Below are 24756 nucleotides of genomic sequence, written 5' to 3' on the forward strand. Positions count from 1 at the left end.
ACAAAGGCAAACATTTTCTCTGCTAATAAAATCCGGTGCTCAAGTGCGTATGTGACTTATCTAGTCCACATCATGTTCCAGGAACTCTTCAAAGAACCACACTGAATGGACACAACCTACACCTCTTGAAACATAACTGCTCAAAACGATCTGCGCTAATTATACAGTGATTACCATTAGTCAGCTCATCCACCAGACTGTATCTGCAGTAAACTGCAACACTTAGAGCTGAATGTTTTTTGGCACGTTGGTTTTGGCCCACTAAAACTAATATATTTTTCCTTTTTCTCTCTTTCCATCAAGAAGCGCGCTTAGCGAGGGTGTTGCCTGGCCCAGGAATGCTGCACGAGTCCTTAAGGACCCTTAAAAGAGGAGGTTCAGTGGGCTCTTTTTTGTGTCAACAGTCTGCGACTTAACCCCGTCAGCTCAGAGCAGGGTGCGTTAAAGTAAACTGCGGCTCCGAAATGTGTGGTTTGGCCTCATAGTTCCATTGATGGAACACAGACGTAGGAAAGGTCACTGTAGCAAAATGCGCAACAGTGTTACTGTATGCCACTGCATAGCATGCCAGTGAGTAATGCTCATGAAAAGGGCAGCTGTGAGGAGAAAGGGTGCGTGATCTAGTAGGCCTACTGAAATGGACTGGGCTGTTTTGCTTTACTTGTTGGCAGGCTGAAAATACTTCTGTTCAGAATTTGGATTTTTCATTGTGTGCATTCCAAACGCCTAAATACACTTTTCAGAAAGTACCAAGTGTCACAAATACTGCCACATCTAGATGAGGAAATGTGAATGTCATTGATACTATTCAGCCTTGTGGATGAGCTCTTTTTCCCCCCTTTAAGTGCAGCTTTTAGCACGTGTATGTCAGCTTAGTTTTGGTTCTGCTTGATATTGCATGCATGGTCAATAGCAGATGCAGCAACAGCTGAATAAACCATTTGCAGAACATTTGTCACACAACATATATTATAATGTGATGACCCATGGAGCTATCAAAGTGCATAAACTGTAGCAACACTTGCAACAGTCCATTCAGCAGTTCACTTCCCCTGTCCTTAGAACTGGACCTAGAAAGTAAGCAAGTAAGCTCTATTCACTTCTGATAGTCTTAGAAAAGTATGAGAATTTGGTAGCAGCCTGGGGTTCGATTTCCTGGGTGGGCAAGCACACCACACTACACTGATATGAGTACTTGGGTAATACTCCTAACTTCTCACTATCATCCCATCAGAATCAGCCAAACATCTTAAATGTAAGTGAACTAGTCAGATTCTCTTGTAACAGTGAGGAGGGGTGAGACCATCTTTATTAGGGACAATCCAAAACTCCACAAGATTACTGGAGGCATGAGTAAACTCACAAACAGCCTGCAACACAATGAGCAAATCCAAAGAAAAACAAAAAATAAGGTTGGAAAAACAGGAAATCAAAAACAGCACAGAACTTAAAATCCGGAAACACAGCTCAGCACCAAGGTCAGAACTCAAAAACTGCTCAGGTCTCACAAATTCAACACCGGAAATCATAAACAAAGGCTTTACAAACACAAGCTGCATTCGGAACCGCTCCCTATTACAGACATAGTGCACTATATAGTGTGTCAGCCTTTTTGTAGTGTTGTGCAAAATCTCAATGGAAAACATTTCATGCCCTATACAGATCACTATCGAACACCCATGATGCCTTGCAAAATGTCATGTACAGACCATGTACGCTAGAATTTCCATTGCATTGTGTCAGATGCAATCTCCTTAGCTGTGTCCAAAACTGGGCCCTATTAACTATGTAGTGCACTGTTTTGGGGTTCCGCCATATTGTGTCCAAAAATAAATTTTACAAACGCATTTTCAGTGCACTCTAGCAATCCCACAATGCACCATAATGTATAGTGTACAAATGATGGCCGAGGTGCCGGTTTTATGTAAAAAATGTGAGTAAATTTATTCAAATAAATAACAATGCTAATATTAGTGAATTGACAGTGCCTGCATATTATTCCATGAGAAAACCATTAGAACTAATAATACTAATAATAAAAAAACAATGTCCTCGTGCATGATGCAGAGGTGGCTCAGTGGTGGCTCCCAGCTATTGATGACAGGGCTGTGGTTTCCATACCTGGGTTCCTCAAGCTGCCTCTGTTGGGCCCTTGAGCAAGGCCTTTCACCCTCTCTGCTCCCGGGTGCTGCAGCAATGGCTGCCCACTGCTCCGGGCACTTGTGCTCACAGTTACTATGTGTTTCACTGGTGTGTATGTGTGTGTTCACTGCACGGATAAAGGTGGAAGGTGGAAGTCAGATTTCATCTGTGTCCGACACTAATGGTGAACATGGTTGTCTTGTCTTGTCTTGCCTGGTCATTTATACAGAAGTTGGTGTGTAAATATCCTAATTACAGCATGTATTCTCTTAAATTGAACCCAGCTATCGTTTAACAGTTAAAATGGCATTGTTTTACAATATTTTTTTTTCCAAACGTAGTGTACAAAAAGTCTAATGGTCGTCCCCTAGTAAGTTCACTTCGTAGCAAATGCCATATAGTGAATGAGTTAATGAATGAACCATTCTGAACGCAGCTACAGTCAAACTGATTGATATAAATGATGAAGCTAATCAGTCCATAGTCCATGGATTAGCTGCAGGTAAGTCTCTTAATCGCCGCCAGGTAAGCAGGAGAGCTTTCAAGCACCTGCCAGTGACATGGTCAGTTCAAACAAATACTAGAGCACAAGGCCCAAAGCCATGCACAGCAACCAGCAATACCATATGGTGTCACATATTCAGATGCTTCTAAAGGCCTCCATTATCTGGATAGAGGGTTGGAGAAGGTTGGTGCTAGGACTGAGTACCCCTGGCTGTGAACCTTCAGAAACGAGTTAAACTTTATCCATAACCACACTTGGTCCAATTAAGGAGCATGTTGCCAAGTAACTTGACCTGATGCGCCATCTGCTGGCAACACAGCAATCTGCAGTGACCGAATGCTATCCAAATGTCTGTAGAAACAACATTTCTTCTGCACTCAAGGTTATTAATAAGAGCAGTCAGGTCTGGATCCCAACGTCCAGTCCAGCTCATCCCAAACATACTGAAAGCAGCTCCATCACTGCACAGAGAGTGCAGTTCTACTGCTCTACAGCCCAATACTGGCTCATGTGTCAATCTGCCAGCGTGTCCCATTCTAGTGGCAATGCTTTTCTATGGGAACTACACAGGATACATCTTAAAAATCCTAAAGTAGTCACTTATTTGATGTGTCTGGATACTTTTCAACATAACAAGGCTGAACAGTTCGTTGAATTCAGTTGAATGTAGCACAAACAAATTAGCAACTCTATGACCTATATCAGATTGGTCATATTTCAACGCCTCCCATGAAACATGCGGATAAGGTAAAACCACAGACTGCAAAGAACAACTGACCTTTACTTTCACTCAAAGGACACAAAACCCTTTAGATAGAAGGCTAGAAAGAAAATGCTTCAGATGTGGAAAGCCTGCTTTGACACTTTTGCCATCATGCTGCATGTCCTTCATTCAAACCTATCCAGACTGAGAACAAAGGAATGGCAATGGGCCGTGACATGTCTTTTAGCAACAACACGCTCAATCTATTTCAATGCTGAATTCCAACAGGACAAAAGACAGATCACTCTTTAAAATGGCTTTTTAAATTGGCATATTTTACTCTAGTGTTAAAGGGATTGCTCACCAAAAAACATAATATGCACAGCCCCTCCCAGAGCATAAGCAGACATCCCACCCTGCAAAGTCCCATTTCAATCAGGTACACAGCAACAACACCCCCACCTAATAAAAAAAACCCTCTACCGCAACCACTCCACCCACACACACCAGCAGCACATAAGCAGTAAATGTGTCATTAAAATATGTCCTTATATTATTAAACTCATGAACTTATGAACATAACTAAGGGAGTTCACCACACTCATGGTGAAAAACACTCAGGCCACAGAGCTGCAGACCACTAACCTGAACTGATGCACAATGATTGAGAGTGGTCGACTGTAAATCCCACCCAGAGAGAACACTGATAGTTCTATTGAGCGACCAATTAGGATGCTCTCTGTGTCGCTTTCTCTCGCTACGTCTGTCACTTATATGCTCGGTCTCACTCGCTTGCCCCCAAAAAATGTGCAAGTGAGCGCAATGTACAGAATTCTGATTTGTGGGATATTTATGGAACTTCGATGTAGTCGAAGTTGATGAAGTTTGCTTCGTTAGTTGACTACGGGATATGCTAAGCTAACACTGCTCATTAACACTGAACTAAGATCGTCATCAAGCTCATCTCTGCTCAAAACACATCCAGACCACCATTTAAATGTTACCGTAGTGTAACTTACTATTGTCTGTGAAACCAAAAAGAAATTTCTTAGCAGAGTTGATTTTGAGTAGCCATTCCAACTGTAGCTTAAATGTTTTAATAAGGTCAACCCATGCAGTCTTCCCAAAAGGTCTGTTTGATTTGCTGAATTAATTAGATTTGCATAGATTGATAGATCCTTTTCAGATAAATTAAATAAATTCAGATTTAAGTAATTACAAAAATAACATATGGGATTGGTGACAGTTCAATGCCAGTGTTTGGCTTATGGTTCTAAACTAAAGAAGCAGACATATATTAAGCATGCCTTTGCTGATCAACTGCATCTGGATTAAGTGATAATACATGTTCATTTAATTTTTCCACCAAACAGTTCCTTAAAATTTCAACTGATCAGTCATACTTGACACAGATTGCTCCAGGCAATGTTTTATTGCAAACCAATATGCCCTGAAAGTAGACTAGATTTGCTCCAAGTCATTCAGGTGGGTTAGATGACGCCTATGGACTGTGATCTGTAAATAAAATCAAGGATTCTTGATCTGGACTTTGTAAAAACTCATTTTAGTAGTTCAACCAAGTCAATGTTTTCTGGGCATTTCTCTCGAGCTTTCAATTTTAACAAGACGCCCAGTCCTCACTGAGGAAAAGCATCCCCGAAGGATGATTCTGCCACCGCCACACATCTGGGATGGCGTTTTGAGGAGTGGACAGTGCTGTCTTTCCCTCCACAGATGTACCTGCTTATGCTGCTTATTCAAGTGGTGTCAGGTTTGTTGGGCAAAAAAAGTTTCCGAACAGGAAGCACCACACGGACAGCCTCTGAGGCAGAAGTCAGACACAGACATTTTCAATGCAGCACGAACTGGCTGAGTTGTGATGTAACATGGTTGAACAGTTTATTAACTATTATTAAGTTGATTAGTTGGAGCAGGGGAAAACGCTAAAAGTGCAGGGCGGTGGGCCTCCAAGACCAGGGTTGAGAAATACTGACTATCACTATCATAAGGCATTTGTTTTGACCCCAAATTCTGATTTTCTCCCCAGTTTGGATCTGCAATTACACAACTGCTATGTATTCTCCTATCACATGCAGTGCAGTAGGGGCAATACCCAACACATGCCTCCCCCGACACGGGGGCAGCCAACCATTGCCTCTTTTTCTGAACTGCTGCCGAGGCAATGGCGAGGGGCAACCAATTTGCTCTGAGGAAAGCACCTGAAAATAGTCTGGCTTGTTGTGTAAATCATTACTTGATGTTCCAGCAGTATCACAGCCTTTGCTTACGTGTCAGTATAAGAGTGTATGGTTTGTTACATTGCGTGTAAAACAGGATATGGGGAATGTGATAGTAAAAGTGAAGCACACACACACAGAGACATCAGGGCTGACATGATGGATGACCTGATAATGCGAACTCTAAAACAATGATGAAAACCTGAAGGTGAAAAAAGAGGAATACCTGATGGGTGTGAGCAACATGATCCTACAAACATGTGGACAATGAGCAGGCCTGATAGGAATCTTGTGGTTGTTTAAAAAAAAAAAAAAAAAAAAAAAAAAAAGGTACGTTTAGGGTTACATTCAAGTAGCATCTTTGTGCTGAGATTCTCTTTGGGAAAACCAGCCCTGAGGAGTTAAAAAAATATGCAAAGGACTTGAACTAATGATTATGCACAGGTATGCAAAATGCCATTATTGCATCCACCTATGAACTAGGGGGAAGGTCCTGTTCCTGGAAGACCTTTTGTGTTTAGTGACCTTACCAGGCAGAGTGTGTGTGTGTGTGTGTGTGTGTGTGTGTGTGTGTCTGTGTATGTGTCAGCTATTATGTAAGCGATTCATTGCTCTGTTGCTACTTGGTTCATATGAACACAAGCAAGATATTCCAGATTGCCTTTCTAACTAACAATGCTTCCTGGTTCTTCTATTACAGTAAAACATGTATTGATGTTTTAAAATTGTATAACATTAGGAATACAGCTGTGGCAACAAACATTTGTAAGATTTGAAGGCTGTTTGATAGTGGGAAATACAGTAGAACAGAAACTGGTTCAAAACCAGTAAACCTGTTGCAAGCAGTACACACTGTCCGGAAGCGGATGCTATTTGCCACATATACTTAAATGTACAATATACACATAATCACAGTTCTAGGCCAGTTTTATGTGCTGTCTAGGACACTTTCCAACTCATGTACTACTTCTGAAGCTCCTGCTCCAGTACTGGTGGTGTACTTAATTAAAATGTAAAACTGAGCCTAGAGACACAACCTAACGCTGTTCAATCTCCACAAACTACCACTAGAATACCCCAAAATCCAACATAAACAATCTATCTAACTAACAGCCGTTTGATCTATCTTGCATCTTGCATCATCTTACAGGTGATTAGGGCAGTACACAAAAGAACAAACTCTTAATTTGGTAATGCAAAACCTCTAAAAAACAACAGTGTATAAATAATATTTTAATATTACAAATTACACTTCCTTCTATGCAAATTAAACTGGCTATACAGTCTGTATGTTTGTGTGAACAAAGATCAGTAAAAATATTCCTGATCTTTACATTTAACTTCATAACACCCTCTCGTCATAGTGCTTCCTGCTTTAACTTTGTACCATTTGAACTGTTACAAACACAGAAAATATCCTTGTTATTGTTATATTGTTCCAAATACCATTGGAACTGTGGAGATGTAGTGCCGCAGGTGTCTTTAGGAAATCTAAAATCTGTACTGCTGCTCTTCACTAGTCCTCTCTCAGATAGGCCTCTGGAATTTCCTCCTCCTCTTGTGTTTCCCGCTGGAGCCGCTCACTGTTTTCTGCTTTGTTCTCTTTCAGCTCTTTTTCTGCCTCATGTGAGCGCTGTTGTACCTGCTGTACTTGAGAACGTACCATCTGTAGGTTAGTCTGGACTGCAGCTGAAGCCTGGTCTGCTCCTAAAGCAAAAACATTGCAAAATTTCAGTCACATGGAAAATCTAAAGTGCACATTTCTTCCTGCACCTCACTGTATCAATGTACTCTTTCCACTATCAAATAATATAAACTGCAAAAAAAACTATGATCACAAATAATAATAATAATAAGAAGAATAAAAATAATAGTAATTATATGTAAATAATGCAATAAATAAGTAATAATAATAATAATAATAATAATAATAAGCATTAATACACAACACTTCTACATAAATGCCAACGACAAAGAAGAGTGTGATGTGTTTGTGCAGCAAAAGACAAGTAAATAAACATATTTATTTATTTATAACATGTTGGTGGAGGTGTAGAGTTAAATGTCTGTGGTGGATAGGGCAACAGGTTGTTTCTATTGAATAAGCAAGTTTACTGTAAATATGTGCTGAATAACTTGATTATTGGGTTAATGTCCATGTATCCTGTGTCAGGTGTCAGGCACTTGTAACTACAAGACATCTTACCTGCATTAAAAGCAGCTTCAGCAGCCACCTCTGACAGATCAACCGCAGTCATCCAGTGTGTTTCAAATTTTCTGCAATTCTCCCTTTGATCAATGACCTAATCCAGTCAAAAACATTTTATTCAGATTAAATGAACAAATCAACTACACTTAATTCAAATGCATCTTTTAGCAATCTGACTGCTTAAGTGATGAAGGATCAAATCTCAAGGCAGATAAAAAAATAATAATTTAAATAGCTACAGTATACAACTGTACAGTTCTGTACAGTATACAATGACTATTAAAACTACGAAAATAACTACGATAGAAAATAATAACTTGTTCAGAAAATTACTAAATAGTTGAATAAAAAATCTAAATTGGATTTCGGCAAACCTACATTGTATAGGTTTCTACAATATATACAAAAACAACAGTTATTGTAAACATTTAAACAAAGTATAAGGTTTGAGGATGGCATATTAGATCTTATGAGTGATTTCTAGTTCAGTTCTCAGGCAAGCCTGGACGGTCCCCATTTTTGGTCCAACTCAACACAATACACTTTGGGATAGGGCAAAAATGAGGACTGTCTTGGGGGAGTCATGAGAACAGGTTTGAAAACCACACAGTTAAAGTGCTAACTGATATGAAGGGTCTGTGACCTTTGCCGAAGTGTTAGTTGTTACCTCTTGGCGCTTGGAGACGATCATCTGCCATATCCTGTCCTCCTGTGTAGGGTTCAACTTCTTGAAATTGGATACATAGGTTTTGTGAAGAGTTACTAGAGTGTGTACTGTCTGGAGAGAAAGAGTACACACAAGACATACCTACTGTCACAGCACTGTCTTACTGTACACGAATTACTGATGTTAGTGTGTCCTGGCACAGTACCTACATTGGTATATGTGGTGAGGGAGTCCACTAGTGCCAAAGTAGTTTGAGAAAGGTAAGTGTTGGCACTGTTGGTCACCAAAGACGATGCTCTACGGATCAGGGCTTCATGGGATACATTATCCTGTATATGCATACAATACAGATGCCAGGCAGTTCAATTCAGATTGACAGCACTATCTTTCTGAGAGCAACAGTATCAGTAGGGGGGGGGGGGGGGACATGAGCTACAGATTCTATATTTCTTAGATTATTAGATTTCAATATTTGATGATTTTAATTGTGCAAAAGGGTGAGCCTGACAGTGGCCCCTTGGAAGACACAGATGAGGACACAGTGGTGCATTTCACCTTAAATTTGATTATTTTTTACATGTATTGTATTTCTAACAACCAAAACATCATTATGTGCTACTACTAAGTGATTATACAAGTATTCCTATCATGGCACTTCATCAAACCTGCACAAAGGGAACAGCACACAGGCCTCCAGAGATGCCTAAAGAAATCCAGTTCTTCCTAACTAAGGACGGGAGTCTGCCAAGTCTGAGGCAGGTTCTGTTGGTGGCACTCAGCAAACTTGCTGCGAAGCTGAAAACAAAAGAGAATAAGCTTTTACTTTCAGTTCAAAAACTGGTTAGATAAGCTAAAAAAGACTAGTGTGCTCTGCTAATATCAACAGAGTTAAGGGATGGGCAATAAGCTAAAAATATGCAACATCAAAAGGCTTGAAGTCATTTTCATGACACTGTATGTATAGCTACAGCTATGTATGTATACGGTGCTGCTTTTCTGAGAAGCTCCTAGCTGTCAGCTTCTGTACTGATGCTGAATGTATTATTACAGTAGGAACTACACTGTACTTATAGTACTTATAGTAGATAGTGTTTTTGGTCTGATACTAATATGTGAGATTTTTTACCACTACTCAGGCTGTTTAAGAAAGATAGCTAGCTACCTTTACTTCTAGTTTTTCTAGCTTTTTTTTTTTTTTTTTTACTAAAGTGGCTCTAGTTATACTGGTAAAGACTAGTAAAGCTAATAGCTACCTCTGCTGGTCCTGTAGTGCTAATATACTCATTTATAAGACTAATTTATAACACTTTAAAAACAAAACGTAAATTACTGTGATTAAGCTTCTGAAAATTATTACATACTAAATAAAAAGCCTGCACTAACTTGACAGAGACGTGTTTTACAGCAGTATCAACATTACTGGTAATTTACCTAGCTATCTAGCTATAGTGCAAGCTAGATGTTTATAAGTTAGCCAGGTTAGATAGGAAGTAGCCGTTAGCCAAACGCACCCCGACTTACTACACACATTCCCAGTCAGCATTAACTAACTGCATTTATGTTATGTATAATATATATTTATAAAACACGCACTAATCTTCAATTTTTTGCAAATATGAACTGAATTAAATGTCAAAACACATACCACCCAAGAGCAAACACCTTCCTCCTGTACAGCGCCATTCTGCCTCAACCAGTCCAACTGCGCCCCCAGCGGTGGGGTGTGGAAGCACCAGCGCTGTTTGTCCGAGGTAAACCTTTTATTATTATTATTATTATTATTATTATTATTATTATTATTATTATTATTATAATAACGTGCTTTATTCACGATTTTAATAAAAATCGGACCACTTGACCCAGTTGCCTAGCCCTATTAATCTGGCCATTGCCACTTAACTACACACACATGTTCATGTCAGGGAATACTATGTGCAATATCCCACCCCCATGTGCAATTAAGAGTCTTTTGCTGTAAATAATATTGTTTATTGCTTTTTTTTTTATTCTTATCTATATTGTGTGTATATAGTGTAAATTATTTATTTATCTAAATTTTTGTAACTGAGTGTCCTGCTATCCCTTTCTGCTGTTACACTGTGAATTTCCCCACTGCGGGACTAATAAAGGATTATCTTATCTTATCTTATCTTATCTTAGAAGCTTACGCTTGCCCATTGTGCTGCTTTTTCAACGCACCGCCTGCAAGAACTGACTGCACAATATATCCACCCCCTTGACAGATTCCACTTAATGCCTTTCACTTCACATTAGTGGTCCTAATGTTATGGCTGATCGGTGTATGCGTGTGGTTGAGGTATAAGGGTAAAGTCCAGTGAGCGCTGAGCACAAGGCGGCACCAACGAGCCTTAGACCTGCCTCTCTTCTGTCACAGAGCGAGAGAACCGTTGCTAAGGAAATGAGAGCCTTAACGACGGGCAGTGTGGATCGGAGTGTAAACACTGGGCGCTGCTAAAGCTCAGGATTAGCGGTCCGATCTGAAAGAAAGCGCAGCTTTTTCCAGCAGTAAGATATCACTGGTCAATGAACAGCCTCTGGTATGCCTCTGCTGCAGCTTTCACACTGTGTGTTTGATAAGGGCATGTAGCAAGGGTTATTTACTTATTGACTACTTTGCTAGTTAGTTAGCTAGCTAGCTAGCTAGCTAGCATAGCCACCGTTAGCTTGCACTTATAGCTAGCTAGCTAGATTAGCTAGCTACTGAATTGACTTTGCTAAGCAGCGTTAACATTAGCTAGCTAGCTATCTACTGCCTGTAGTGCTGTTTTAGGTTCACAGTATATGTTGTGCTACCTTTATAGCTAGCTAGATAAGATGATCGTATCATAGCTATTATTATTATTATTATTATTAGTAGTAGTAGTAGTAGTATGTCGTCTACAATATGTATTGCCAACGTTTGCAGACTGTGTTCATCTACAGTAACATTAATGTAACTTCATATAACATTAGTCCCTTTAACCTAGCTAGCTAGCCAAGTATTTACCCAGCCTCTTTTGACGATGGCAATAAAAATCCCTCCAAGATCTTGTTTTAGTAAATGTATCTTGTATTTGTTATTTATAGATAAATTTAGTAGCCACATACTGAAGACTATGACTTTAGCTAGATGTAGCTAGCACTACATCTTTTTCTGCCTTTGCTGGCTTACCTAGCTAGCTTCACAACACCATCACAACAGAATCATGAGACCACTGAAAGTTCCTCTAAACCAAATGTAAGACCAAAGAGCTATTTCTAGATCTGAATGAAATTCAACCACGTGTAACTGTTTGGAGGAGTAGTTATGGGTTTAATGGATCCATTGGCCTTCAAACATAATCCTTTCCATATGTACAAAAAGAGGAGCTGACATATTAGATTATACTGATGCTTTCTGCTATGACATTACCATACAAATATTCTATATCAGATGTGCAGTTTGACGCAGATGCAGTTTCAAATTTCAGTTTCTAAGCCATACATTTTGCCTTAGTAAAGCTTGCATTTTATGGAGATTTTGATAATTAGTCTCATACAACATAAAAAATAATGATCAAAATCATCATCGTAATTGCTTTTCGTTTATTTAAAGCCTGCTTTTCTGGGACCAGTGGGACCATGGAAATCTGACTGCTGTCTTAAGATATAACTCTAATGTTCCAATCTTTTGCAGAGTCTTATGGCAGAGTTGCATATAATCGGACAGATCGTTGGGGCGAGTGGTTTCCCTCAAAGCAGTTTGTTCTGCAAGTGGGGCGTTCACACAGGTGTCCAATCTCATCTCACATTCATTTGTTTGTCATTTCTCATATCTTATTTTTAGTTGCAAGGCTTTTGTTTTTCTTGTCTTAGTTAACTTCTCCTTATTGCTCTCTTCCCTTCCTATCAGGAGGAGCATGGAGGCTCCTCTCTGGACTGAAGGAGGGACAGACACAAGTGGACATGCCCCAAATAGGTGACATGGCATACTGGAGCCATCCTATCGACTTGCATTACACTACTAAGGGCCTTCAAGGTATGTGTGAAACATCCAAGTGGTATAAAAACATCTGCATGGAAAACATCATCATCATCATTTGTTAATGGGCTTCTTTTTTGTTTTAATTGTTTTTTTGTTTTGTTTTTTAGGTTGGCCAAAGCTTCACCTACAAGTGTGGCATCAGGACTCTTTTGGCAGATGTGAGCTGTATGGTTATGGTTATTGCCATGTCCCCTCCAGCCCTGGACAGCACCGCTTGCAGTGTGCGACGTGGAGACCAGTGGGAACCTGGCAGGAACAGCTAGCTCAGATGTTTGTCGGCGGAGGCCCTCAGCTTCGCTCTCCTGACCTCATTTACAGCGGAGCAGACAGATATAGACTTCACACGGTTGCCATGGGCACCGTAGAGCTGGAGCTCTGCGTCATTCTGCGGCATTTTGATAGATACGGTGTGGAGAGCTAAGTGTGGGACACCTCCAGTGTGCAGATATAAAACAGAGTGACGGAGAAGTTGACATTTGAGACTAGAAACGTTTAGTAGGGTTTTAGTGGAGTTCTTACAGCGTGTTATGCAACGCAGTGGAGGTTTTTTATTTTAAAGAGTGGACATAAATGAGTCGTTTGACTTCTGGTTTCTAAGAGAGCCAGACCACAGTTCTGGAGAAAAGGGGAAATGGCTTACTTGGATGTGTACGAAGGAATGCAGTAATACGTTCTGTGTTTTTCACCTCAATCTGACTGATAATGTTCACTACAGTGCTTTGATAACTTTGTTTTGTATTTTTTTTACTGTGTAATTTATATGTGATGTTTTTATAATGCAGTATGGGTGGTGTTTTAACAAAAGTACATTTTTGAGAATTTTCAGTTCTCCAGACAGTTGAATTGATCTTTTCCAAGCCAGAAGTGACCATGTCACTGTTCAAGGAAAGCCCTGATTAAATATTAAGGCATTACAGGTAGTGTCTTACTCGCAGAGTGTTTTAGTCTGTTTTCATGGGAGTTTCATGATCTACTGTATGCCACCAGCCTCCTCCCCCCAATTAAATACAATTTGTTTCCCTTTCGATTTGCTATGACTGTGTTCTGATGATGATGAGAGCAAAGTCACCCTTTTGATGTGTTGCAGATGTTTTAGTATGCTCATTTCCTGCGTGGTTACAGAAGAAAGCTGAAAAACAGTTGTGGTTTACTCAGTCGGTTGTCCTGCACGGAACGTTACGCTTTCACAAATCATTTTTGTCTTCAGCAAGCAGCAACAAGAATGCAGAGCAAGCAAGGGAGCGGGGGCAGAAAAGGAACAGTGTCTCTTTCCCGTCATGAGTTGTGTCATGCGAAGCAAAAGAGGTAGGCTGTGTGACGCACAACCTCCAGAAAATAGTCTACACAGGAACCTTAATGGCTTTGGATACATCAGCGTTCATCTTGATCTTTTTTTTCAGGAGCATGCTCGCATGTGTGTCCTCGAGGCAGCAGCAGAAACCATCCTGTTTGTGTTACAAAATATCGATTTTAGACGGTAGATAGTGGTGTCTTGTGGAGTATTGTCATCCTGTCCTGTTTACATCTGAGTTCCTCTCAGCTGTTGAACCAATGGCTGATGAGAGGCAAGAGAAAAGAATGAGAAGGGGAGGGAAGGAAGAAGGGAGCTTTTCTGAGAGCAGAAGGCTTATGTTGGTCTGTGTGCAGCCGGCGTAATGTTTGGGTGTCTCCACTAATTCGCTGTGAAAACCTCTGCCTTCTTGGGACACTACTGTACGCAGCTTGAAATTAGGATGCTCCCCATGGGAGCTGCATCTGCCAGACCTTTGGAAGTGGCTTTAAGAGATAAGTTGAATGGATTTCATCTAATTTGATTGGTCTTGATGGTTTAGATGTTTTGTGTGTGTTGTAGTACTACTCAGTGGACAAGATTAGGCTCTTAAGTCCTGTGATCTGCTCTCTCTAAAGGCTGTAATAGATAAGCCTTTTCAATCTAGTACTGGTTGTGCGTTTCGCTCCAGACTCTTCTAACAGTGCTGGAAACTATGTTGGTTTGATGTGAGAGCAAGTATGCACTGTATTTTGCTGTTGCGTCCAGCAATCTGTGTGGCAGCCTAGACCACCTTATTAAGACTGCTTTGCACAGCGGGTTAGGTCTGATAGAGAAATTGCTTGGAGGTGAAGGAAGTGTTGTGTCATTCTGTTAAGCTATCCTGCTTCCTTTTCCTCTTTCACTCCTTAAGTTTAGAGCGAAGTGAGGCTTGTGAGGCCAGGACTGAAAAAGAGGAGCTCCAATTAGCTGTGATGTACAGTGATGTATTTAAACTCTGGAGTCGTAGGGGTGGGACTCTTAAAAGCTCTTGATTGTGCCCTGTGTGCTGCAAATAATGTGTGGTAACAAGTGAGGTTTCCTCCGAGGTTGTCTCTAGTTTATTGTGTGGCAGCATGTTGGATCCCTGAGACTTCATTTGGGAGTTGTGTGTTTGTCAGATCCAACAAGGCAGCCTGCCAGCAAGACAGATATGGGCAGCAATTTCTCAGTGGTGTAGTGACTCTGATCCTGACCCTGGAGTTTGGAACTCAAGCAAAGGCGCCTCTGGCCAATGGAAATTTTTCGTTGGAATACTGAAGTGGAACCAGCATTGAACGTGCGTGTGCTTTAAGCCTTCAGCAGAGCATTTTCCCTCCCTCTTCACGTCCATCAAACGTGCCAAGCTTTCTTCAGGACCTAAATACACCCTTCAAAGCCATCTGCAGACGATGAAGGCGCAGGCTTTCATCCTGGCACTGCTGTGCCTTCTGAAGTGTGCATCCCACAGTGGTGCTCTGTCTACTTGCAAACCTTTGAACTTGGAGCTGGTGAAACAAAAGCGGATCGAGGCCATCCGAGGGCAAATCCTGAGCAAGCTGCGGCTGGCCAAGGAGCCAGAGGTGGAAGAAGAAAAAGAGGCAAAAGAGGTTCCGGCAGATGTGCTGTCCGTCTACAACAGCACGGTGGAGCTGAGCGAGGAGCTGATGCAGAACTCTGTAAGCCTGACTTCTCAGGATGCAGAAGAGGAGGCATACTATGCCAAGGAGGTTCACAGGTTCAACACCCAGAGTGAGTATATCTAGGTGGTGTGTCTATTTGGCTTTACCTCCATCATCACATGGAAATTCAATAATGGAATGGCTTGTACATGTGACTTTTTTAACAGAAGAAAAAAGAAGACTATTTGAATCTTGTGACCAAATCAATGAATGATTGATTAGGTGCTAGATTAGAAGAATAGTACACTCAGCTGACAATTGACAGGCAACAACTTGCCAGATACAACTTGAAGACCAGGTACCAGGTATCCTGGATTGGATGTTTGGAGGGAAATATTAATGAATCGATCCAGTCTTGTAATACCACTGCAATACCAAACACTCATGTCATGTCGTTGTAGATTTCCTCATGTTGGGTAGTAGAGCGTTCTAGTCTACTTTTAGATGTTCATTTGAACTAAAGAGTCACATCTAAAGCAGTGGTCTCTAACCCCCCTGGACATTTACCTTCCTGCACAGCCCATTTAGCCAATCAAGGACTTCTGAAGGCAGGTGGGATGGATTAAGGTTGGATCCAAAGTCTGTGGGAAGGCAGCTGTCCAGGAGCAGTGTTGAAGACCACAGGTCTAAAACCTTCGTTTTTAAAGCAGAAATATTGAATTAATATCAGTGTTTGCTGAAACGCAAGGTTTTAACATCGATCTATACTGCAAAAAAGCCCATAAAAAGATGTTGTTTGAATGTCTGACCAAAATATGGATGCTAATTAATCAGGTAGGTAATCAGGATCTGGGAACTGGCCTTATGTACCATTAATAACATCATGCATGACAAAGTAAATGTGAACGGTTTAATGATCTCTTTTTCTCTTGAGGGTGTGTGATAGTTAGTAGACCGCAGACAGGAAGGAAGTGTACTTAGAGGGTGCTAGTGAGTGACTCGGATCCTGAATTGAAAGTCAACTGGGCAACTTGAACTGTTTATCTTCCAGCCCACATCCATCAATCCCCAGCTATCTTTTACAGCCATGCTGTGATGTACTGCGCCATTCATATGTAGCCATCAGAACATAACGAAAGAGAAGAGATGGAACTTCCTTCTCTGAGCTGTGCTGAGTGTTGTACTTAAATGGCATTGTCTGGGACCTCTCCTCTAGTCAGCTTCCGCTTTTTGAAAATCAGAAGACGCTCAGAACAGCTCACTGTAGTGCCCTTTCACATGTTCGGTTTGGCTGAAGTGAAATGTGCAGTAACAGAACAGCTGGTTTGAGAGTTAAAGGTTAGAAACATGGTCACGGTAACTGTAAGCATAGCCTCTTTAATGCTTTAATACATACAATTAAAATACAGTGTAGGACAAACCTTAGAGCCCCTTTCACTTTCATTGCAGTAACTTTAAATCGAGCCACACTCCACTCCACTACTAAGCATTACCTGCACTTCTACCTCCAGTGTTTTCAACTGGCCAAATACTGATGTGAAAATCATACAGATTTATAATGAGTGCTTCATAATGCAGGTTCGTTTCGAAGCTTGACTTAGCACTTAGTGTGGAGGACTGCGTAAGGATATGTATAATTTAGGCCGTTCGACTTGGTTTGGCATGTGTGGGGTTATTTTGGTGGCGGTTTTCTGAACTGACAACTCTGGAAAACCACCGACAGGGTCGACCATTTACTTCTCCGTCTTTTGAGTTTGCCTGCATGCTTTCCTCCACCTACTCCCATAATTTCCTCTGCTTTCATGTTCTGTTTTGCCTCTCCTATCATTACGTGTCTCAGCAGTGAACCTCTCAAAACTTGCGCCCTTGCATTAAGATGCTGCAATACGGCAGAGTCACGGAAACCCTCCTATTTGAAGATTTGAAGGGGGAGGATTAGTGTGTTGCTCTGCGGTGGTGCAGTGTGGCATGATCTGGATCATTTTCTCAGAGGGCTGGCCAATGTGTAATTACTGTCAGATATAGGGATAATTCTGGCTCAGACTGGCAGAGACATGAGCAGTGGGCCTATTTCGAACAACTCTAACTGCAACAGCTCTGAAAATGAAAGTTCAGTGCTGGGACCAGTCCTATTTTCATATGTTAATATTTGACAAATGTGCAAATTAACCTACTGTATATCTCATAGCATCATATACACCCCTGAGGCCATAGGATCTAAACATTATGGAGCCTTGAAATGTTGGGACTCTGTATAGAAGGGCTGTAATTTCTACATGATAAAAAAAAATGTTTTATTAAAATCTGAGACTATGGACCCTTGTGAACTGCAAATGAGTACAAATTTACAGCTGTATAGTATAGAGGCAAATAAAAATAAGATGCCTTTGTCCCATACATGATTGAGGGCACTCCATAAATATATATACCAATGATCCATCCAGTCCAGAGTGAAACGCTCATTATAACTTCCACATTAATGGGATGGGTTAAACATCTGTAGGCTAAATAGGTAGATATATTTAATGTGTTGGTTTTTATGGCATTACAAATTCAAAATTGGATATCTCTGTACCTTAGTTTCTTCACATGGACACAACATTGTTTATATATTACACCAAATTCTTTGATTTAATGTAGAGAATGTATTACATTTTCATCAGATTGGCCTTTTAATGGTTAAAACCAAGGCTGTGACTGAAATGGATCCCTACTCCCTCATTAGTATTGCGCAATGTAGTAAAAAACGATTTAGTTTAGTAAGTAGCACTGGAAACACAAACGAATTCGGACCTCATCATCAACATGCGTCAGTACCGGTCGCATAAACAAAAGTGTGAGTGGCAGAGCCGTGTTTAAAGCATCATACGCACACTGTATTCATAACTGAATTCTGAGTTAAAATCAGTAAAAGCACTGTGCTGTTCAAGGAATAACCTTTGACCATTATGCTGCTTAGAAACATAAGTCCACTGCTGTCTAGTAACGAGACTCCCGATGCATCTTGATTCACGTTCAGCTGATGCAGAGAGCTGTGCTGTTTACTATACACACAGTCCTTTTAGACAAGTCTGTTCACTTGACTGCCATCTTTGCAACGCCACCGGGCACTTCTTTCAGGCTTCTATCTCTATGAATGGGGAGAGACCAATATATTTGTAACTGAAGGCCAGATTACTGCTTCAATGCATATTACAAATCACTGATCAAATCTGACAAACCCTCAAGAATAGTTTGTAGTGTTCGTCTCAATAATGCAGAAAAACGTCTTCTGCGCTTGCACAGCTCTCCACATTGAGGTAGAGTTCCTTTGCTTGCAGCATAACCAGCAAGCTGATTGGTTCATTTTGTTGAAAGGCAGGACTTTATTCGTGAACAGACGGCATGTTGAGCGTTACGAGAAGTAATGAGAAGTAACGAGAAGAAATGCTAATTATTTTCAAATTAGTACATTTGAAAATAAGAAATGCTGTAACTGATTGCTGTGTTACAGTTTTTTAGTTTGATCTGAATCCCAGTGGTATTCTTGATTGATTTTCTTTCATCTATTTGTTGGATATATGAATATTGAGCTTATCTCATAACTCCTACACTTATGCACTTATTTATATTTGACTTTGTTTAACTGGCTGATAAATGCATATAATAATAAAATAATAATAATAATAAAAAGCAACTCAGAAAATTGCCCAACATACTTCATTAGTGCCCTAAAAGGTAAAAAGGGATTAATTTGTTGTATTTGTCTCACCTTATATTGCTTGACAGTTTCTTTTTTTTCGTCAATGTTTCTGACTTTCAGTTTATCTAATTTTGGTCTCTTCTTTCTTTCTTTCTTTCTTTCTTTCTTTCTTTCTTTCTTTCTGTCTTTCTTTCTTTCTCTTCTCTCTGGATAACATAAGCCAAGCTAAAATGAAATGTATCTTTCTATTCTGTGCTTCCTAAGGCTGACATCCCCCTCGTGTCTCATCCTTACTTTTCGAGAAACAAATCAACTGAGAAACAAATCAAGCAGAATGGACGTTAAATCGTATAACGAACGATTTCCAGAACATTCCACAATGACCTTATATGACCTCAAAGCAAAACCGCGCTGTATTTAAGCCCGGCTCTACTCTATCTGACCTGGAGCGAATACTTTCTTGTTGCTTTAGGCTGTGATGTTCATGTGCTGAGGTAGCTGCCGACTGCAGTCTGTGTGTAACTTGTAAAACGCATCGAAACGCTGGAACTTCTGGTATATTCACTTCTGAGTTGGCAGACTCTGTGTCTTCCATTTTAAGACAAATGTTTTTGTTTATACAGTTGTCTGGCATACGTTAAGAAGGAACCTTTTCTCCATCCATGTGCATTAGGCCTATTTGGGCTTGTTGTCAGTTTAATCACATAAAATAAGCATGACTGGCTGCATGATTGAAGTTTTCCTGAACTAAGAAGCAGTAATAACAGGGGTCTGGAAGTCCGTGGTAGTGTTTTAGGCATTATACTAAACTCATGGAATCAAACGGAATATGAAAAATGCCAAATGTGCAGCAGAGCACATGGTCTTCTAGATTTACAGAGCAGGGAAGGACTGTCTGGGGCTTCAGATGAGGCATCATAAAAAGCTTGCTAAGAAGACAGGGTACTGTGCTGCTTTAAAGCATGGTTTTGTGAATTTTCCACTTGTTCAGAGTTTGCTTCTTTTGTTTCTGCGTTGCAACTTTTGGTAGCATTGCTAACAACTACTACAGCGGTTAGAGCGCTGGGCTATCGATAACAGGGTTGTGGGTTTGATTCCCGGGCTTGGCAAGCTGCCACTGTTGGGCCCTTGAGCAAGGCCCTTTACCAGGCGCTGGAGTTGGCTGCCCACCGCTATGGGTGTGTGTGTACTCACTGCCTCTAGTTCACTAGTGTGTGTGTGTGTGTTCACTACCACAGATGGGTTAAATGCAGTGGACAAATTCATGCACCTTTAAGTCAATAGTCACTTGAAATCTTTTAAACAAATAAAGACCCACGCATTAATTTCTCAACATGCTCAAACACATCCAGATCTTTATTAAGGTTGTGCAGACTGGTAGCGTTGTAGCTCCAGCGCTAAGCTAGAGAAGCAAATGTAGACTACAATAGATTTGGGGTAAAAGGCACATTTTATAGATTTGACTCTTCGTACCACTTTTTCCAAGACCTTTCTGTATTTTCAGGTGTAAATAACACAGTAATGGTGTTCAACATCAAAAAAGTGCAGGACGTTTTGGGCCAGGACCAAATGGTCTCCCAAGCAGAGCTTCGTCTTCATATCGTGGAAACTACAATGCCTCCTGACACAGAGCAGAGGTTAGAGCTGTACCAGGGCGCTGGGGACAAAGCCCGCTATTTGAATTCGCATTTCATCACTAGTGACTCGAAAGGCAAGTGGCTGTCCTTCGATGTAACACACACTCTGAAAGACTGGCTGCAAAAACCTGGTGAGTTTCAACTATCAACACAAGGTTGCCTTAGAGTGATGGTCATTTTCTGTCTTGAAGAGCAATAAGGGTGGCAATCTCCAAAACGATAAGCACCCTTAATAAAAATGCTTTTAGAAAAAAATGCTTTTGTCACTGTAAACATTAGAAAAATAAAGATAAAATAGTTCCAAGGAATAGATCATTCAGACTACTAACTTCTGTTTCTCACACAGAGAAAGAACGGGTGTTCCAGATAAAGTTACACTGTGGGTGTGGTGAACCCAGCCAAAATCGTTTCTTCACCATTTCAGGTCTGCAATATGAAGTCAGATTTAAAACCGTGCTTTTAGAGAGGGTGAGCGATATGTCCTGTTGTCAAATATTGTGAAAATATATATAGAGACCTATTCTAGAACCTGCAAAACACTGTTAACTCATTTTTGAAAGGAGCTGTTAGTCTGACGAACCTTTCTATGGGTAAATAACCCTTTATAGCTCCTTTTGTAAGAGTATGCATTTGTCCAACTTGTCCAATTTTAGAAAAACAAAATCTAAAATATAGTTTTATTTATTGTAAAATTTCCTTCAGAAATCACAATATTGCATTCTGGACATGTCGCCCACATCTGCTTCGAAATACCCATTTTCAAATCCCACATTTCTGACACTATACTGACTCATCAACCTGCAGGCATACCCACAGATAGAGGAGACAAAGGATCCCTACAGAACAAGATGCTGAGGAAGCCACACATTCTGGTGATGTCACTGCCAGTGGAGCGACACAGCCAGCTCAACTCAAGGAGAAAGCGGCAAGCTGCTGCAGAAGACGTTTGCTCTGAGTAATATTTAGATTATTTCATATGAAAATCGAAATAGCCAACTGTGTCCTCTCTACGTTCAAAAAGCCACACTGTATCTTACATGTAGCTTACATGTTTTATCCAGGCAGTCCGAGAACTGTTGTGTGAGAAGACTTTACATAGACTTCCGGAAGGACCTAGGCTGGAAATGGATACATGAACCATCTGGCTATTACGCAAACTACTGTATTGGCTCTTGCTCCTATGTCTGGAACACAGAAAATAAGTATGCACAGGTAAGATGCAAAAAGCCTTTCATTAGACCACTGAGTAATTAGGCCACTCAGAGCCCAGCCATCCTTTTTCCAAGCCTAGCTATCTGTAATCCACGTATACACACAGTTGTTTTGCACTTTTGATCATATGCATTCTGCTGCTAGTTGATATTTGAAAAGTTCAGAGATGTAATAGGACTCATGTATGGACTAATAGAACCACCAATTTCCACAGTCTTAACAGTTTTAATGGCTTCATTCATCACTGTTATATCAGGAATGTGCTCTGAATAAATAATAGCTTGCTGTAGCATGTCTGTGTACATATACTCATAATGCCTTCTTCAGTTTCATCATTTTAACATTGTTTGATTGTTTTTTTTTTTTTTTTTTTTACATATATATATTCTGCTAGGTATTGGCACTGTACAAACATCATAATCCTGGAGCATCAGCCCAGCCCTGCTGTGTGCCCCAGGTCCTGGATCCATTACCCATCCTGTATTATGTGGGAAGGCAACATAAGGTTAGTATTATACCATTAAATAGTACACTCCAACTGTAAGCTGTTCACTGACTTACTTACACTCACTACAGGTAGAACAACTGTCAAATATGATTGTGAAGACCTGCAAATGTAGCTGAGTGCACCACATGGTTTCCAGACTCTCCCTGCTGAGCAGAGTGGAGAAGAGACAGCACCGTACTGAGGCGGCCATAGATACAGGAGAAGAGAATGAATAAGTGGACAATAAAATGTAATAAGACCAATGAGTTATTTTTCATGGACTCTATTTCTATGCTTTTCTAAGCAGTTATGTTGCAAATTGATTATATAGAGTGTGAAGTGAGAGTTTTTACTGTCATAGCTAGACTGTATCCATGTGGACCATTTATTGGGAACATGTGACTCCACGTATTAGAGTCAATGACATGACCTTTGTTTTATTTTTTTTGTTGTTGGTGTGTGGGGGTGTGTGGATATGTGTGTGTCCAAATCCAGTGTTTTCTCATTATCTAGCTGGAATATGTGATATTTCACAGTTATACAATATAATCTCCTTTATGTGAATACATTTTCAGTGCATCAAAATAAAAACATATTTTAGGCCTTTAAAATGGTCTAAAAATGTCAGTAAAAATAGTAGCATGAACTGCCAGCAGGTTTGTTAATATTAACTTCTATCACCAAAGAATTGCCCCACCAGTTTGTACAGAAGTCCCTGTAGTTACTAAATAATACATCTTAGTGTGTAATAAGTCTTCCTGCGTTAAGGGGTTAATGTCTATAACGTTTGTAATGATAATATAATTGTGATTTCTTTAAATGTGATGCAACAACAAAGGACATCATTCAGGCACTGTTACAAAAGAGTGGGCAAGATATAAAGAAGACCCGAAATGATCTTCATGGAAATGTGTTATTATATTAATGTGATGTTATATAATAATGCTTGTTAATTTGAAAAAAGTTTTATAAAGGTGTCCAAGTACATAGAAAAGTTGAATAATTTTAATTATAAAAAAGAAAACAATAGTAAAATGAAATGAATTCAGACTATTATGAAACAGATAACAATGCATTGTAAATTCTTGCAGATACAAAAATGCACATTATGTAATTGTTAATAGGAATGTTTTAAATAATTCTTTTGAAATTCTCATTTTATCATTTGAAACATTGCATCTCTGGAGACTGCTCTGAAGGCTGGACACTATATTTTGCTTAATAATTTAAACCATTTATATGAATGGACAGTATATGGTCCTGGATCTGATACCACTGACATTGACAGTTCTGAAATCTATGGTTACACTGTGATTAAACCATTGGGAGTAAATCTCAAAATCTGTAACTGCACTATCAAAGCAAGTATGAACAAATACTTGCAATACCTGACTTGTGCAAAAGCAACTGGAGGTTTCTGCTTTGACAGCTCTATATTTGGCTTAGTTATGAGTACAGTGTTTTTGGCTTGGCTTGCATGTCTACATCATTTTTTTCTAGTAAATAAATTCTATACTTCACAAACAGATCAATACATGTACACTGCTTTCAAAATTAATACAATTTCTGCTTGAGGCAGATGTTCTCAGACACACAGTCCCTAAAAGCTACATTTGCATATAACTAAAAATAAATCACATATTACTTGAGGTTATTTTCATCGGACTCCTTTACTACACTCACTGCACCCCTATTCCAAATGGGCATTTTAGTAAAGGTTCATACATTCCATTAACAAGTAATCAAATCCACATCATATATTTCTATAAGCAGTTAAAACGAGAGGTGTTAAGCTACTGGACCACCTCATAGAGAAGAATCAGCAAACAGTGTTTTATTCCCAATCCCGACATCGGTTCCAGGTGTTCGGGAAATAAAATATCCTGTCAACATGTTTTGTTATGATTGGAGACTCGACAAACACACAGCAGCAGAACACATGCTGTGTTCTAATAGAACTACAGGAACAGAAATGGAAAGGGCTTCCCTAAAAGGGATGTTTTCCTTTACTGCAAATGTTGCCAGTCTGCTTGGATGTCAAGACATGTTTGGTATCCAAAGGTCGCTCCTGAGAGCTTCGCCTGCACTTGAGAAACAAGGCTAACGCTGGGATAGATTACTTTCCGGGGCAGTTCCCAGTAGTCTGCGAATAGCAGAGTGGTCACCTTACTGACTTGTGTTTAGTAGTGTCTAAACTTAGAGCTATCTTTGAACTATTAGTTTATTCAAACTAGCTGAGGTTTTTCTTGGGTAAATAGCAAAGCACTTCTGTATGTCGCTCTGGATAAGAGCGTCTACTAAATGCCTAAATGTAAATGTAATCTCGTACTGCCAGTTGTCT

At 40.1% G+C, this 24756-nt stretch overlaps 3 protein-coding genes across 3 annotated transcripts; 2 read left to right on the forward strand and 1 right to left on the reverse strand.

The window, feature by feature from the left end:
* Positions 1–5882: 5882 nt before the first annotated feature.
* Positions 5883–10178, reverse strand: diablob (diablo, IAP-binding mitochondrial protein b). Its single transcript, XM_072661270.1, has 6 exons — positions 10109–10178; positions 9129–9258; positions 8673–8792; positions 8464–8574; positions 7794–7890; positions 5883–7294 (listed from the first exon to the last, which is right to left on the reverse strand). The coding sequence occupies exons 1-6, from the start codon at positions 10144–10146 to the stop codon at positions 7104–7106; spliced, it is 687 nt and encodes a 228-aa protein (XP_072517371.1). The 5' UTR covers positions 10147–10178; the 3' UTR covers positions 5883–7103.
* Positions 10179–10911: 733 nt separating this feature from the next.
* Positions 10912–13514, forward strand: b9d2 (B9 domain containing 2). Its single transcript, XM_072661271.1, has 4 exons — positions 10912–11021; positions 12140–12233; positions 12356–12481; positions 12595–13514. The coding sequence occupies exons 2-4, from the start codon at positions 12146–12148 to the stop codon at positions 12906–12908; spliced, it is 528 nt and encodes a 175-aa protein (XP_072517372.1). The 5' UTR covers positions 10912–11021; positions 12140–12145; the 3' UTR covers positions 12909–13514.
* An 87-nt stretch (positions 13515–13601) lies between these two features.
* Positions 13602–24064, forward strand: tgfb1b (transforming growth factor, beta 1b). Its single transcript, XM_072661269.1, has 8 exons — positions 13602–13792; positions 13888–15527; positions 20584–20847; positions 21063–21140; positions 21521–21671; positions 21778–21928; positions 22323–22433; positions 22505–24064. The coding sequence occupies exons 2-8, from the start codon at positions 15188–15190 to the stop codon at positions 22550–22552; spliced, it is 1143 nt and encodes a 380-aa protein (XP_072517370.1). The 5' UTR covers positions 13602–13792; positions 13888–15187; the 3' UTR covers positions 22553–24064.
* The last annotated feature ends 692 nt before the right edge of the window (positions 24065–24756 follow it).

This window comes from Salminus brasiliensis, chromosome 18, assembly GCF_030463535.1.
Source record: "Salminus brasiliensis chromosome 18, fSalBra1.hap2, whole genome shotgun sequence".
Lineage (NCBI taxonomy): Eukaryota > Metazoa > Chordata > Actinopteri > Characiformes > Bryconidae > Salminus > Salminus brasiliensis.